An 18,708-nucleotide genomic window follows, 5' to 3' on the forward strand; every position below is an offset into this window, starting at 1 on the left:
TTCACTCACAAATACGTTTTAATCTCCCTGAACGCCTATTTTTTTTTCAAAGTTAGGTAATTTATTATGTTGTTTCATCAAAACAGAAAATGGAAAATGGAATGTGAAAAATATACTATTTAGCTTCATTACCATAATCATACTTCTGTTTTGAAACAAATGGTAGAAATTACAGTCAAGAAGGATTTGTTAAGCCCTGGCTGGCATAGCTCAGTGGATTGAGTGCGGGCTGCGAACCAAAGTGTCGCAGGTTCGATTCCCAGTCAGGGTATATGCCTGGGTTGCAGGCCATGAACCCCAGCAACTGCACATTGATGTTTCTCTCTCTTTCTCTATCTCCCTCCCTTCCCTCTCTAAAAAATAAATAAATAAAATCTTTTAAAAAAAGAAGGATTTCTTGCATGCAGAAAGAACCCCAAATCATCAAGAATTATGCATTACTGCAAGATTTTGAAAATTGAAATTAAAGATTTACAACTCTTGAGGCTTTCCCAATAATACTGTATTGCAAACCTACTTTTAGTTAAATTAAAAGAGTTTCACAATAAATGGTAGGATTTTTTTCTTTTTTATTGTTGCTGTTCAAGTACAGTTGTCTCCATTTTCCCCTCACATCTGCCTGAGCCCCACCTATCCCTACTTCCCACTCTCGATCCTACCCACTTTAACTTTGTCTGTGCGTCTTTTATACATGTTCCTTGACCACTTTTCCCCTGCTTTCTCCTGTTATCTGGTTAGTCACTTTGTTCTTTATTTAAAATTATTTTGTTGTTATTCAATTACAGTTGACTGCACTTACCCCACACCACTCTTCCCACACCAGCCACCCCCAACTCCTTCCCTTGCTTCCACCTGCCATGGTTTTGCCCTTGTGTCCTTTATTGTTGTTTCTAGAAACCTTTCCCCCCTTCCCCCATTATCCCTCTGGTTACTGTCAGATTGTTCTAAATTCCAATGCCTCTGGTTATATTTTGCTTGCTTGTTTGTTTTGTTGATTAGTTAAACTTAAAGGCGAGATCACATGCTTGGCTCAGTGCTTGGCTTATTTCACTTAGCATAATGCTCTCCAGTTCCATCCATGCTGTCAGAAAGGGCAGGAGCTCATTCTTTCTTTCTGCTGCACAGTACTTCATTGTGTAAATGTACCATATTTTTTGATCCATTCATTTACTGATGGGCACCTAGGTTGCTTCCAACACTTAGCTATTGTAAACTGAGATGCTATGAATATTGGGGTGCACAGGTTCTTTTGGATTGTTGTTTCAGGGTTCTTAGGATATAATCCCAGCAGTGGAATTGCCCAGTCAAAAGGCAGATCCACTTTTAGTTTTCTGAGGAAATTCCATAGTATTTTCCACAGTGGCTGTACCAGTATGCATTCCAACCAATAATGCACTAGGGTTCCCTTTTCTCCACATCCTCTCCAACACTTGTTGATTTATGAAGGACATTATGACCTGTGTGAAATAGTATCTCATTGTGGTTTTAATGTGCATCTCTGATGGCAAGTGATGCTGATCATATTTTCATGTCTCTTGGCCCTTTGCATATCCTCCTTGGAGAAGTGTCTGTTCAAGTCTTTTGTCCATTTTTTAATTGGGTAGTTTGTATTCCTGGAGAGGAGTCATATGATTTCTTTATATATTGTGGAGATAAAACCCTTTTCTAAGATATCATTGGCAAATTTGTTTTCCCATATAGTTGGTTCCCTTTTCATTTTAATGCTGTTTTCTTTAGTCATGCAGAAGCTTTTTAATTTGATGAGGTTCCATTTGTTTATTCTTTATGTCACTTGCTCTAAGGACATATTGGTGAAAATATTGCTGAGTGGAATGTCTGATATTTTCCTGTCAATATTCTCCTCTAGGACTTTTATGTTGTCATGGTTTATATTTAAGTCTTTTTATCCACCTTGAATTTATTATTGTGTATGGTGTAAGTTGGTAATTGAGTTTCATTTTTTTTTTGTATGGAACTGTCCAGATCTCCCAACACCATTTATTGAAGAGGCTATTTTTACTCCATTTTATGTTGTTGCCTCCTTTGTCAAATATTAATTGAATGTAGAGACTGGGGTTTATCTCTGGGATCTCTGTTCTGTTCCATTGGTCCATGTGCCTGTTTTTATGCCAGTACCAGGCTGTTGTGATTACAGTGACCTTGAAATACAGTTTGATATCAGGTATTGTTATCCCTCCTACTTTACTCTCCTTTCTCAAAATTGCTGGAGCTATTTGGGTTCATTTATGGTTTCATATAAATTTCTGAAGTGTTTGTTCTATATCTGTGAAATATGGCATTGGTACATTAATAGGGATTGTGTTGTATCTATAAATTGCTTTGAGTAGTATGGGCATTTTGATGAAGTTAATTCTTCCAATCCATGAGCATGGTACCTGCTTCCATTGGTTTGTGTCTTCTTTAATTTCTTTCTTCAGTGATGTATAGTTTTCTGAGTACAGGTCTTTACCTCCTTGTTAAGTTTATTCCTAGGTACCTTGTTTTTCTTGTTGCTATACCAAATGAGATTTTTTTTTCTGATTTCTGTTTCTGATATTTCATTGTTGGTGTACAAAAATGTCTTTGATTTCTGAATATTGACTTTGGATCTCACTGTTTTGCTAAATTCACTTATTAGGTTTAGTAGTTTTTTGGTGCATTCCAGAGGATTTTCTATGTACACTATCATGTCATCTGCAAAAAATGATAGTTTTGCTTCCTCCTTTCCAATTTGGATGTCTTTTATTTTTTCTTGTCTGATTGGTGTGGCTAAGTCTTCCAATATTATGTTGAATAGCGGTGGTGAAAGCAGACATCCTTGTCTTGTTCCTGATCTTAGTGGGAAAGCTCTAAGTTTTTGCCTATTGAGTATGATGTTGGCTGTGGGTGTCTTGTACATGATCCTTATTATGTTGAAGAATGCTCCCTCTATTCACACTTTGCTGAGTGTTTTCATCATAAATGGGTGCTGTACTATATCAAATAATTTTTCTGCATCTATTGATATGATCATGTGATTTTTGTCTTTCTTTTTGTTTATGTGATCTATCATGTTTATTGATGTGTGAATATTGCACCATCCTTATGTCCATGGGATGAATCCCACTGATCATGGTGTATGATTTTTTAATGTATTGCTGGGTATGATTTGTCAATATTTTATTGAGCATTTTAGCATCTTTGTTCATCAGTGATATTGGCCTTAAGTTTTCCTTCTTTGTTATGTTTTTTTCTGGTTTTGGAATTAGGATGATGCTGGACTCATACAAAGAATTTGGGAGTCTTCCCTCTTCTTGAATTTTTTTGAATAATCTGTGAAGGATGGGGGTTAGCTCTTCCTTAACTGCTTTGTAAAATTATCTTGTGAAACTGTCTGAATCAGGGCTTTGGTGTGTTGGAAGCTTTTTGGGTACTGCTTCAATTTCATCATCTGTTATGGTCTGTTTAGGCTTTCTCCTTCTGCTTCATTCAGTTTTGGAAGATTATATTTTTCTGGAAATTTGTCCATTTCACCTAGCTTTTAAAATTTCTTGTCATACAGTTCTTCATAGTAACTTCTTGCAATCCTTTGTATTTCTGTGGTATCAGTTGTAATCTCTCCTCTTTCATTTCTGATTATGTTTATTCAGGTCCTCACCCTTTTTTTCTTTATGAGTCTGACAAGCTTAAAGGCTTGTCAGTTTTGTTTATCTTTTCAAAGAAACAGCTCCTGTATTTATTGATCCTTAGAATTGTGCTTCTAATCTCTATGTCATTTAATTCTGCTCTGATCTTTGTTATTTCCTTGTTTCTACTTGCTCTGGGCTGTCTTTGTTGTTCCTCAAGTTCTTGTAGGTGTAGGGTTAGATTATTCATTTGAAATGTTTCTATCTTTTTCAGGTAGGCCTGTATCACTATGAATCCCAGGACTGCCTTCACTATTCCCCATAAGCTTTGGAATATTGTGAGTTCATTTTCATTTGTTTCCGGAAACACTCTGATTCCTTCCTTGATCTCATTACTAACAAATTTATTGTTTAATAGCTTGCTATTCAATCTCCATTAATTTGAATATTTTTGAATTTTTTCCTTGATGCAAGTTTCTAGTTTCAAGCCCCTGTGCTCTGACAAAGTGCTTGACATGATTTAAATTTTCTTGAATTTATTGAGGCATGTCTTGTGGTCTATCTTTGAAAATATTCTATGTGCACTTGAAAAGAATGTGTAGTTTGCTTCTTTGGGATGAAAGGTTTTACATATACCACTTAAGTCCATTTGATCTAGTGTGTTGTCCATTGCCACTATATCCTCATTGATATTTTGTTTGGAAGTTCCATCCATGTTTTACAGTGAGGTGTTAAAATCCTCTAGTATTAGTGTGTTGTTTCTATATCTTTATTGAAGTCCTGCAAGATTTTCCTTTTATATTTGGGTGCTCCTATATTGGGTGCCTATATGTTTACAATTTTTATGTCTTCTTGATTTTTATGAAGTGTCTGTGTCTCTTTTTATAACCTTTGATTTGAAGTCTATTTTGTCTTATATAAATATTGCTACCCGGGTCTGTTTTTTTCGTCAATTTGCTTTTAATATTTTTTCCAACCCTTTGCTTTCAGTCTGTGTAGGTCTTTTGTTCTGAGGTGGGTCTTTTGTAGGCAGCATATGTGCAGGTCATATTTTCTTATCCATTCAACTACCCTATGTCTTAAGATTGGAGTTTTTAATCCATTTACAGCTAAGGTCATTATTGGTCGATAGTTATTCATTGCCATATTTTCTCCTTTGTGCCTCTGTTCTTCTCTCTCTCTCTCATTCTTTTTCTTGATCTTCATAAAGCAGTCCCTTTAGCACATGTTGCAATGCTGGTTTGGTGAAGGTGTATTCTTCTAGCTTTCTTTGGGAAACTCCTTATTTTGCCTTCATTTTTAAATGAGAGCTTTTCTGAATAGGGTAGTCTTGGCTGCAGGCCTTTGTTTTTCATTACTTGGAATATTTCTTGCCATTCCCTTCTTGCTTGTTGTGTTTCTATTTAGAAGTCAGTTGCTAGCCTTATCAGAGCTCCCTTTTATGTTACTTCCTGGTTCTGCCTTGCTGTCTTTAAGATTCTCTCTTTGTCTTTGAATTTGTGTGACTTTTTCTTTTGTAAAATCAGGGCAGTTTTCTATCATTTTTTTCACACAGGTTTTCCATCTCTTGCTCCTCTTCTTCTCTTTCTGGTATACTTATTATGCAGATATTATTTAATTTCATGTTGTCTTACATTACCCTTAACCACTTTCTGTTCCTTTTGAGTCTGTTTTCCTTTTCTATATATTACTGGTAATTTTTGTCTTCCTTACCCTTCTTCAGCTCACTGACTTAATCCTGTTTCATCTAGCTTGCTTTTGATTCCTTCTGCTGTTCTTCATTCATAAATTGTATTCTTCATTTCCTCCTACTCTTTTTTATAGTTTCTATGTCACTTTCCATGCTGATGTAGTTCTCATTACGTTCCTTGTAGCTTCATTGTACTTTTTGGTAATTCTCACTGAGCTCATTGAGCTTCCTTATTATCATTGTTTTAAACTGAATATGTAAGACTTTACTTGCCTCTATTTTATTTAGCACAGCCCTTCCTTTTATATATAATTTTCATTAGAATAAATATCATTGCCACCAACAATGTTGAGACACAGAAGAATTATATTTTGTATGTTGTGTGTGGGAGGGATATTATATTGTGTTCCAGAAATTTATAAAAAGGATGTGTACAGTATTTTTATAACTACCCATTTCTTACATGTTATATTTTCTTTATAATTATTTAAGTGTTGAGGTGAATTAACTTTTTAAATGCTAAATCTTTGATCTGCATATCTCACTATAATTGATACTATTATAGAACATTTTATGGTAATATTCTATATATCACATTTAAAGTACTACAATATGGGTAAAGAAGTGATATATGTGAATATGTGTGTGTGTGTGTGTGTATCTATCTATCTATCTATCTATCTATCTATCTATATATATATATATATATATATATATATATATATAATGCTGCAATACTGGTGCTGTATTTTTAAAGAATTTATTGATACATTAGGAGATATAGAAAGACTAAAATAAAGGATGCAAACTCATATGCTTACAGTGCCAGTTTTTGTAAATATATGAAGATGAATGGATGAAGACTATATAGCACATACCACATCTAAAATGAAGCAGGCACAAATCAGTTCCAGTTGATAGTGGTTAGATAGTAATGTGGGCCTGATGCTGTCAGATCTTTTGTTTTATCAACATAAGTCATGATTTTTAAGTATAAAATCTATTTATTTAAAAACAAACAAACAAACAAAACATTGTACCAGATAAACACTATTTGTCTGCAGAATAGACTCAGTTGTCTGGAGTATGAAACCATCAGTAACTTTTGTTTTTCCATTAGTACTTTCTGGCACTCCACACTTACCTTTTAGGTCTCAGTTCCAAGATAGATATTGACAAATATATATTTTTAAAATACTTTATTTATTTATTTTTAGAGAAAGGAGAAGGGAGGGAGAAAGGGAGGGAAACATCAATGTGTGGTTGCCTGTTGTGTATCCCCAGCCAAGGAACCTGGTTTGCAACACAGGTATGTGTCCTTGACTGGGAATCGAACTGGTGACCCTTTGGTTCACAGGCTGGCACTCAATGCACTGAGCCACACCAGCCGGGGCAATAAATATATATTTTCAATGAACAATTTTGACTGTTGTGAAAACTCAAATTGTGATAAACAATAATTTCCAGGGATCTTACATTATTTGGCAGGATCATATCAGACATAACCTCAGCTTATTCATCAATGATGTGGTATCCATCTGTTGAGCTGAAGAAAACTTTTAGTCTTTCTTCAGAACCAATAGCCGAATCAACTGTCATTGGTTTATGATCAAGTGTTGGACATACTTGTAGATATAAAACCAAATATGGACAAAAGGCCAACAATGAAATTCTAAGGCAAAAATTCCCCTGCCCTTTGCTTAACAAGTTTATAAAACCCAGGTGATTGTCACAAATTACATAATGTATTTGGCAACCTATGTATTGCAACTTTTATTAGCTCTGGTACTACAATAAGAACATAATTATATTTAGGTCTTAAATATTGAGTTTCCCTTTGAAGGCCAAATATCTAATAATCATAAGAGCCTTATATGACTCTGCAGTCTGTTTGCTGTCTTTCAATTCCTTGCCTTGAGCTTCAGCAAGTTAAGGAGCTCATGTGGTCTCTTAAAATGGTTCTTTGGATCAGTTGCCTATATTTTTGCCAGTACTCATATATAGGCTTCATAGGACATGTAGTCTCCTTTGGAGTCTGCTGAGTGATCAATGCATAGTATGTATGGAATGAAAAAGTCCATACATGTTAACCTACCACAGACTGGATGCACTCTAGGTTCCTATAGCTTCTAGTTAAAGGAAACAAAGAGCCAAGCCTGTTCATTACCAAGTTCAGGTGACAGTGGAGGACTGGGCATCACAGGATTCACTATACTATAGTCATAAGGTGGGATTCAAGAACTGGAGTGAAGACTTGGACCAGGAACTGTGTATCAGGCTACACAGACTGATGGTATTTACCTTCTTTGCTTTTCAGCTCCATAACAAGAAGCTCTGGCCAATCAGCAGAAACTCAAAAACAAATCCACATCGAAATACTAACAGCTAACATAAGCTCCAGTTTAAGGAGATCAGATCAGGGATATGATTTTTGTTAGGGAAGGCCTGAATTGTTTCTATAGTATTCTATGTTATTGATAAAAGAATATATTTATTGTGCAAATAGACATTGAAGGCCAGTTTTAAAAATTAGCTTATCTTTATTGTGTATATGTGATGTTTTGGTCTACAAAAGATACCATGCAAAGAGATCCTGACCTAAGATACAAAAGTATTTCATACATATCTTGCTGAAGTCTGTCATGATATGTTTTTATCAGCATTATAAAAAATTTGTAAATGGACCATCTTGTTCAAAATTACCTAGAACATTTGCTAAGTATATAGATTCCTTGGACACACTCTACATGTAATAATTGTTGTGGAGTTGGGTCTGAGACCTAAACATTTAACAAATGCTCCAGATGATTCTAATGTACACCCTAGATTAAGAATCTGTATAATGCTGTTAGTTCATTAATAAGTTCTCATTACTAAGGAATACATATAAAATGATCTGATTTATGTAGAATTCTAGAGCATTAGAAAAAGACAATATAGGTAAAAAGAGTCTCAAGTTTTAATGTAGATAAAAACTCATCAGCAACTTAACTGTTTGGGTCACCAAATACTTACCTTAAGATGCTAATCCACAGAAGTTCAGTTAAACAATATGAAGATAGAAATAATACTGGTAATGCAAATGAGCCTAATCACCATTCCTTGAAATAGTTCTAGAGAGAAATGTACTTAGCATTTCAGCTTGGAAGTAATACAGACCCAACTACACACCCCCATCTATTGTAGCCCTGATAATTAAAGCCTTTCTGCTCCTTCATCCCTCTGCCATTGGATTCCATTCTATATCATTGCTCTACCTTTCTTTACCTTCTCTTTGCTCTACAGCCCCCACTAAGATTGAACAGGGACTTTCTCATCGTCAAGTCACTGAGGTGACACTCAAAGCCTATGTTAGGGCTCTAGAGAAAAAATCTTCATGTGGACTACAGGAATTGGAAGTGAGGAGCTAGTGGGGAGGACCTCTATAAAAGGGTCAGGGATTTCCCTCACACTTTCCCTTGTTGTAGTGCTTGTTAATTGTCTAAAAATCATTAGATGATAATGATTGACATTTTATATTCAAATTAACTGTAGAAAATGGTATACATTTCTGCTACTATAATTTAAAACATTTTTCTACATACAATTTTTCAAAAAAAATATTAAAAAGAAAAGTAGACCACTCACTTTAATAGCAATGCTTTCACCAAAGGTCTTTGGTGCCCATACATAAAGGTGAATTGATGATTTCAGAACAATCGTGATATATGTTGTTTCTGCATGTTGGAATACAATGATAAAATATAAAGAAGTAACAATGCCACAGAGTTTACAAGAACACTCAAGTATTTGTATTTATTATTATTATTATTATTATTATTTTAACAGTCTATTTATTTATTTTTAGACAGAGGGAAAGGGAGGGAGGAGACAGGGAGAGAAACATCAATCTGTGGTTGCCTTTTGCTCACCCCTTACTGGGGGCCTGGCCCACAACTCAGGCATGTGCCCTGATTTGGAATCAAACCAGTGACCCTTTGGTTCACAGGGTGGTGCTCAATCCACTGAGCCACACCAGCCAGGGCTTTATTTATTACTGAAAATGTCAAAACGATAATGTAAGAGCACAGATTATATGTTTTTAGAAAAGTTATTTTGATACTATTTGATGCTTCCCCAAAAGTCGACAAAATTATTGTGTAATTTAATGGAGTATAACAATTGTCCTTCAGAGCACTCTAAATTATACACTTCAAAGAACAGAATATTGGTCATGGATGGGTAGACTTAGCATTGTTAAAAGGGCAATGATATCCAAAGTGATCTACAGATTTAATGCAATCTCTCTTGAAATACCAATGACCTTTTATGCAGAAATGAGACACTAGTTCTAAAATTCAGAGAGAATTAGAAGAGGCCCCACATAACCAAAACAATGTTGTAAAAGAAAAACAAAGTTTGAGAACTCATCCTTCACAATTTCAAAACTTACTACAAACTACATTAATCAAAACAGTGTAGTACTGACATAAAAATAGGTGTATAGATTAATGGACTGTTACTGGGAATCTACAAATAAACCCAGACATCTAGGGTTAATAATGTCAAGACCATTCAATAGGAAAGGTATAGTCTTTTCAATAAATGGTACTGAGAAAACTGAATATTTACATACAAAATAATAAAGTTAGATCCCTTATCTTACACCATAGAAGGTGGGGAAAAAGTAGGTTAAGAGTTGTTTGTATGAAAAATAGTGCAATAACTAAGAAATAATAATAGAACAATAAATTCTGTGTCTCACAACTATAAACCTACTTTTGCCCCATCCTGTATATAAAAATGAACTAATAAATCAATCAAAGACCTAACTGTAAGAGGTAAAATCATAAAGCTCTTAGAAGTAAATATAAGAAAAAAATCTTCTTGACACCCATGACATAAGCAACAAAAGAAAAAAAAATAAGTAAGTTGAATTTCATCAAAATTGAAACTTTTGTGCATTAAAGGACACTATCAATAAAGTCAAGAAAAAGACAACCTATTCAATGGGAAGAAATCTTTGCAAGTCATATACCTGATAAAGGTCTAGTATACAGAATATAAAAAGATTGCTTACAACTCAACAACAAAAAGACAATCAACCCTAGGAAGATATAAAAATGACAAGAAAACTCTTAAAACACTACAAATGATGCTCAATAATATTGGTTATCAGGGAAACACAAATCAAAACTACAATGATGCAACATTACACACACATGAATAACAGAATCAAAAGACAGACTGCAAGTGTTTACAACGATGAAAAGAAAATGCAACCTTCATACTTAATGGCAATATAAAATGTTACAGCCATTTTGAAAAATTGTCTGGAAGTATTATCCAAGAGAAAAGGAAAACATGCATTCCTATGTATAAAAACAAGTACAAAAATGTTTATACCAGAATTATTTGAAATAGTCAAAAAGTGGAAAGTGCAAATGTATAAACAATGGCTATATAAAAAAATAGAAAAAAGATGGTTATATGTCTATAATGTGCAATACTGTTTAAAAATATAAAAGGAAGTACTGATAGATGTTGCATAGGCTACAGAATAGATTAACTTTGAAAATATAAGTAATGGAAGTCTTTCAACAAAAAGACCACGTAATATATTATTTCATTTAAATAAATTATCCAGAAGAGACAAATTTGTAGGAAAAGAAGGTAGATCGGTGGTTAATGTATACCTGATAAATAGAGATACCTACCAAGAAAGGTTCCTGATGGCTAACTGGGTTCAAATTGAAAAACAGAACCTAGCAGGTATTTCTAAACAAAGGCCTCTCACACAAACTGCACCTCACAGACAAGCCTACACTGAACTGCCTGCCTACCCTGTGTTCCTGACATCTGAACTAGTCCTTATAAAGGAGTCCCTGGAATTGTATTTCAACCAATAAGACTGAAGCTTTTCCTATCTACTTGGAGCCATGTAGCTATATCCCTATCAGCATTTCCACTAATCAAATAGAATGGCTCCATTTGAGCACTCAGTAGAGTGTCTTTTGGACCACTCAAACTGCTAGGATTTTGAGTCTTAATTTGCATGAGTATGGACAAATCAGGAACCAGGTGTGGGAACTTCTGTCTATGTAAGTTAGCTTCCCTTTCCCTTGAAGAGTACACTTTCCCTTCCCATTAAAGACTAAAGACTGCATTTACCCAGCTGGATCTAAAATACAAAAGACCAGACCATAACAATTGGATCAGACCACAGCAGAGCACAGCTGTTTAGCCTGAGAGGAACCTAGCCCAAGAGCTACATTGCCTCAGGGCTGCCTTGCCCCAGGGGTCTCCTTATAGCCATGTTGTTTCACAGCTGCGTTGCTTCATAATTGAACTGTATCATTATTGATCTGTACCAAAACTGTGCTAACCATGCTGTACCACAATTGAGCTGTTTGCATTGAATAAAGTTTCCTTCTTAACTGCATCCCAAGTTGGGGATTTCTGCTGGCATTGAATTGGTGCCAAAGGCCAGTAGTTGACATTATCCAGGACTGTGAGGAAAACAATGTAAATGCAAGAGGAATTGCATGTGGAATGATGATTAATGGCTAAGATTTTTTTTGGGGGGGGGTGATGAAAATGAGATCATCGTGATGGTTACATAACTCTATAAACATACTAAAAACAATGTAATATATACTTTTAAAAAAGATTTTAATACTTACCCAAAGGTATATTTGATTTTTTTAGAAAGAGGAAGGCAGTGAGGAAGGAAGGGAGACACACACACACACACACACACACACACACACAAAGAGAGATGAGAGAGAGAGAAAGAGAGAGAGAGGCATCAATATGAGAGAAAAACATTAATCAGTTTCCTCCTGCATGTGCCCCAAATGGAGACCAAACCTAAGTATGTGGTCTGACCAGGGATTGAACCTGCAACCTGTGGATGTATGGGATGATGGTCCAAACAACTGAGCCACCGAGCCAGGATGAACTGTAATCCTGTGAAATGAAGGCTGAGAGTAGAGATTTGTTTCAGAAACAGGACAGAATGGGATAACATTGCTTCCAAATTAATGACAGATGAGAGCAGGATTCTAAGCACCTGGAGTTGTTATTCCATTTCACAGTGGATGGTTGTGAGGAGGCAGGGAATATGAAAACACTCTAATCAGACAGGAAGTACTTGGCAATTATATTAATGAATTTCAACAGTGGGAGCAAGAGCCAGCAGACATAGGATAATTTTCATTTTGGCTCATTGTGAGGTTAACTGATCAGTATTAAGGGATATTTGCTAATTAAAAATAAAAGGAAGTATTATGGGATTTTATTTTATTGCTGTTTCAAGGAAAGTACATGTCATATAAATCCCCTTCCATGTTATTATATAGTTGAAGTTATATAGAGACAGGAAAATGATATCAGTTTATGTAAACTAATTAAAGTAACTGTGAAGGGAAGAAAGATGAGAAAGAAAACCAAATTTAATTTCAATAGTTATTTCAGGCATTCAATATTTTCTACTAACAGCAATAATTATGGCATAAAAGACCTGGAATGTGTCATGGTGAAATTCACTCAGTTTTTTATATGAAGTTGCAACATTTTTCCTTTCTCTGTATTTCATAACAATGTATTTTACCAAGTAAAGGGAAGCAAAGTTTGTATACCTATAGTAAATATGAAATGGAACTTACAATCACTGAAGTGTTCACAGCCTGCTAACTTATCAATGGCTTTTCAGGCTCCCTCTGTCTTTAGTTTTTCCTCTTTTCTTTTACTTTCTGGATCATCATTCAAAATCTTATTCCTCAGTCAGGTCAAATGATATATCTGAAATGTGTTTTTATGGCCTGATACATAGAAAAAAAAGATACAGTGTTTCAATTCATTTTTTTTTACATATTAGAAAAACAAAAAAATAAAGGCATTTTGCTTTTGTAACTAAATGGTTTCATTAAAGAAAAAAGCACTTTTAAAAAAACTGCACTGCAGCCCTGGCTGGCGTAGCTCAGTGGATTGAGCATGGGCTGTGGACCAAAGTGTTGCAGGTTAGATTCCCAGTCAGGGTACATGCCTGGGTTGCAGGCCATGACCCCTAGCAACCGCACATTGATGTTTCTCTCTCTCTCTTTCTCCCTCTCATCCCTCTCTAAAAATAAACAAATAAAATCTTTAAAAAGAGAGAACATTAAAAAAACTATACTGCAGCAGTCTTCCCTTCAGAGTTTGGAAATATAACAAAGTTTCTAATTTCCAAAAGATAGCCAAAGTGTCCATCAGCTACCTATGTTCCTATCTAAATTGAATGTAAAATATTTCTTTGGGACAGGTTAAGACTCTCACTGTGTAGGCAAAAGAATTAACATCCATTCATTTGTACCTCGGCTCTTGTCTAATTCATGACCCTTCTAGGATTCAGAAACCAGAAGCTGTCCCTGGTATTGTATATATATGAGAGGGATTTCTAATGTATTGACTGTAAGTCATTTAGGGACAGTGGGATGGATGTCTCTGTGCTCTTTCATTTCAGCATACTTATAAAATAGTTGAATGGTTTTATTATTTTTTCTCAGTCTAATTTACCTTCAATGTTAGTTTTCTGATTGCAAATCACATCAAATTTTTACACTTCCTTCAGGAAAATTCAGTCATTAAAATTACACATTTATTTTTATATATAGTGACTTTATTTTTATTTTAGGATTTACGAGTATAATATTTCTAGGCCCAATAACATGATTCTTACTTTTACAATAAACCTTAAATATATTTTTACATTATACTTTTAAAAGCAGCTAGAATTCAGACGTCTATGCTTATTGCTATTCCATTCTTAAATGGTAAAATAAATGTGTGCTAAATTCACTTAAGCATTTTTGTACACTGATGTTCTCAGTACTGTTTGATAAAAAAATCATCCACATGTGAGAGAAACACGAACATCAAAAATGGCACAATTGGGCTAGAAGATACTGCATAAAAAGTAAAGAATTCTGTTATCTAGCCACCCAGATATTTTCAAAACTAAACATTCCTTCTATGTACCTCAAGCAACTATAAATGGATGGCTGTAAAACATTATAAAAATTGTGAAGCTTTAGCATATCTATAGATTTACTTTTCTTACAAAAACTTAAGGTAAAGCCAGCCAATCATATTTAGGGATAGACATAATCATGAATTAATGTGCAATATGGTTATTACATATAGATGAGAGATATGTAAATATATATAAGTAGCTGTGATTAGCATCATAACATTCTACACCAAAACAATGTTAAATTTTTTTTCTAACCTTTTGTCTGCCATCTTTGGCCTATAGTCAGCTTTGATGCTAGTGCTTTCCTTAGTATTTAGTAATCACAATCATTACTAATATCCATTTACTTACTCTCTGATATTCAAAGTTTCAGGCTCAGACTAACTAAAGCTAAGAAATTCAACTACTACATGGGAAGATTGGAGAGGACTTAGGAGATCCATTCTTGTTACTAACCTTATCCATAGAGCCTTATGATAACACAGTCTCATTTTATCTATTTACTTAATTCTTTGTTGCTTTGAACACATCACTAGAAAGGTATACAGTGGATGTTAATGTGGTCATGTATGCATGGGTGGATAAAATTGTGAGTTGTGAAGTAATGGGTGGTTACTCAGAAAAGACCTGAACGATTGGTGAAAGACAAATATAATATGATCTCATCTATAAGAAGAATCTAATTAACAAATAAACTAATGAACAAAATAGAACCAGAGGCATGGAAACAGGGAACAGACTGACAGTGGCCAGAGGGGAGGGGAGAGGGTGAATAATGGTTCAAAGGAAGGGGAGGGACTTAACAAAAAACATGTATCAATAGCCCACAGACATGGACAACAGTGTGGGAATTGACTGAGAGAGCCAGGGGTGGAATGGGCAGAGGAGGGCAAGGTGGGTAAACTTGGGACAACTGTAATAGAATAGCAATAAAAATAATTTAATAAAAAAAGTGCAGATGACATGGTTTTTTCTTATCATTAACCTACATTAGATGTGTTACAATCAAATATCTAGATACCAAAGGAAAGTCAGAAATTAGTTTAAATTGTAAGTAGGTAAGAAAATACTAATTGTGAGTCTGGCGTTCCAATTAAGTGTGATATTTAAAGTGTTTTCTTATGACCACTTTCTCCTGAGAAAGTCTTTAGCCCAGTTTGCAACCTAATTAATCTCTATAATTACTCTGCTAATTTTAGTTATTAAACAAACCAGAGATGGTAATCAACAAATTGAGTGGCTCTACAACTTGAATCTGGTGGAATGGTCTTTGCTTTATAAGTTTTGTAATATCTGCCTTTCCCTTTCTGTCCATTAGATACAGATTAGATCGGGTTCCCAACAGCAAATTCACTCCTATTTGTATATATAAAAAAAGTTCTATATTAGCTCAGACTGCATTTTTAATATATTTTATTTATTTATTTTTGGAGAGAGGAGAAAGGAGGTAGAAAGAGTGGGAGAGAAACATTGATGTGCAAGAGATACATCAGTTGGTTGCCTCTCACATGGCCCCTACTGGGGACCTGGCCCGCAACCTAGCCATTTTCCCTGACTGGGAATCAAACAGGCAACCTTTTGGTTTCTTAGTGACACCCAACCCACTGAGCTACACCATTCAGGTCCAGATTACATTTTTATAGTAGACTTTATATTAGTATTTTTGTTATGCCAGTGTTCTCATTTATGTAAAGGTGATTTTAGGCTGTTAGACTCATTCTGTGTAACAAAAGCATCTCTAGCAAAAGAATAAATTGCATTGAAATACATAGAAATATAGAAGATAATACCTTCTGGCAACATTCTACTGGCTGGTATCTAGTGTGCCATCTTACATATGCAACTATATATATATACACACATATATATATAGTTATATATATACATATACAACTATATATATACATACATATATATAATAGCACCCTTTAGTTGCATATCAAACTTTATAAAAATTTTTATAAAAATTAATCAACCCTTTTGAAAGTTACCATTAAACACTGAGGACGTCTAGTACTTACAAATACTTCAATTTAGTTGATTTTCATTCCTAACTGTAACTAAGGGTTTTAATGTTTTTAAAATAGTTTCATGTAAAGTGATTTAAAGTTGAATGATTCTGTATTCATGCATATATTTAAAAAACTTACATTTCTAAATGCCTTTGAAATTAATTCCCACCTTTATGTATTTATTTTCCTATACTCTGTTATTTGTCTGTTGGCTGTAGCCACTCATATAGATTATCTGATTTAAAAGACCAGAATGACAGGAATAAAACAGAAGATTGAACTAAAGTCAGAATATATTTCAAACCACTGTAGGAGTTTTTCCCCATATCCTAAGACACAGGAGGACATCAGCAAAATAATGTAAGAGAGAGACAGTACTTCAATGTCTTCCTTCTACTTGGAGAATATTTGTGCTCCAAAGATATGAGTAAAGGCAAGGGCCTTTGCCTTAAAGTTTACACTCTGCCCTTTACCACTTCTCTAAGTAATGCCAAGGCCAGTGGCAGATTTAGAAACTGCATTTTCCTCCCACAAAGGAATCTGAGAGAGAGAAAGAAGTGCAGTCAATTTTGACTGTTATCTTTTATTTTTCAAAATATTTTTTCACAAATTATAAAAATGAGTCACTAGACATAAATGGGGTGGTTCCCTGACTGAAATGATAATGAAGTAAACTTGGCTTTCTTGTAATCTGACACATTACATTAGCAAAACTTCGAGGATGACATGTCTTTCCCTAAATTGTTCAATCCATATAAATATAGTGTCTAGTATACTGCTTATACTGTCCTTTGTTCAATCAAATATTCTGTAAAATCTATGAAATTGCAAATTGGAGATTGACATTTACTTTGGATTTCTCCCCCTTTGTCCTCATTTATTCTGTTTCATTTATGATACAGACTGGCTTGATATAAAATATTGTCTCAGCACTACCAGTATGGTTATAATTCATTCTCCTGGAACAAAGGACTGAAAAAAGTCTATCAAAGGCACAGAAGGAAATTTTTCAACAAATCCTCAAGGTTATTTTAAAACAAGAACCCGCAGAAATCTTTCTTATAATATCTTTAGATATGATATGCTCCACAGCTCCTTAAGTTAAAAAAAAACTAAGCTCAAATTAAAAAGAAAAAACTCATAACCTAGTTCAACTTTAGATTTTAGGCCAGTTAATTCAGGTTCGAAAGAAAATAGAATAAAGAGTGGAGGGGCACCAATTCAAATATGAAAGTACATTCAGTAAAAACATATTAGAGAAAAGCAAATTAACTACTATAAACATATTTTATGTGCTTGTTAATAATTTGGTAATAGCAAACAAAGATTTTATACCTATGACTTTTTATAGCTTTGTTGTATAAATAAAATATAATAGCCAAAGGAAGAACAGCTCAGTTTCAAGAAACCAAACTCACCCCACAAAGAATCACAGAACATCTCAGAAGTGAATTCCTTTTCATACATGTGGATTAGTGTCTTTTTTTACATGCAGGAGAGACATATAGTGGCTTAACATGGACTTCAGATGGTTTCTTAGGTGATTTCTCAGATACTTCCACTAACCCAGCATATACTGTGAAATAAAAGGAAGATATTGAGAGAAATTACGTGTGTATACACCATACGTGCTTGAGTGTTTCCACAAATGAGACCTAGGAAAGTTTCTTCATCTTTATTGAATTTTATAACTTAATGGAGGTATCATTGCTGTGACCCCTAAACAAGGAGATAACACAAATCATGACAGTTAAAATATATCTCTGAGTGAGATGGAAGATGGTGGAGGAGTAAATGGAAGCCACACTAACTTCCTCCCAGGACCAATCTGGAATTATAACTAAATTGCAGAGAAATCAACCAGAACAAATAACTGAACAATAGTGAGAGAGAAGCCTTATAACCTTGGAAGACAGCAGAATCAGCTTTAGCACTAACTGTCTGGTAAGCAGTGCACTGGAGACTCAAGAGGGCTGGCTGGATGTCCACAGGAAGCAGCACCAGAAGGATAATTAAGGGGCCAATTGGATTCGCCTGACAAGTGTGGGGTCTAAACCCTTAGCTTTGATCCCCAGCCTAGAGCACCAGCACCCAAAAAGTACACAGACACCAACCAGTAGTGAAAAGCAACAGGATTGCTCTCTGCCAGAGATGGATGGCTGGAGATGCAAGAGCCTTTTAAAAGGCCAATGCACAAATTTTCATTTGCAGCCACTTACCCAGGACTCTGACAAAGGTAGGCACAGAGTGGGCTGTAGATGCCTGAGGAGAGACTGGGGATGGAAGCTTTTGGGAGAGAACTGAGGCAGTAGCTGCTGAAATCCTGTTACTGAGTCATCCTCCATACTTCAGCAGGCATCCTGTTCAGGCATACCATTCACCTACTAGTGGCAGCTGCCTGAGGGAAAA

General features: G+C 34.9%; 1 protein-coding gene across 1 annotated transcript in view; it reads right to left on the minus strand.

Moving 5' to 3' along the window:
• NRK (Nik related kinase) overlaps positions 1–18,708 on the minus strand; it is a 188,481-nt gene that overhangs the window by 7,644 nt on the left and 162,129 nt on the right. Inside the window, 7 exon segments of the mRNA XM_045817461.1 lie at positions 6,772–6,923; positions 7,211–7,351; positions 8,922–9,028; positions 12,947–13,097; positions 15,500–15,643; positions 17,718–17,784; positions 17,787–17,875. Of these exon segments, the coding sequence (XP_045673417.1) occupies positions 6,772–6,923; positions 7,211–7,351; positions 8,922–9,028; positions 12,947–13,097; positions 15,500–15,643; positions 17,718–17,784; positions 17,787–17,875 (851 nt within the window).

Source organism: Phyllostomus hastatus, unplaced genomic scaffold, assembly GCF_019186645.2.
Source record: "Phyllostomus hastatus isolate PE091 unplaced genomic scaffold, TTU_PhHast_1.1 phas_scaffold_28, whole genome shotgun sequence".
Taxonomy (NCBI): Eukaryota; Metazoa; Chordata; class Mammalia; order Chiroptera; family Phyllostomidae; genus Phyllostomus; species Phyllostomus hastatus.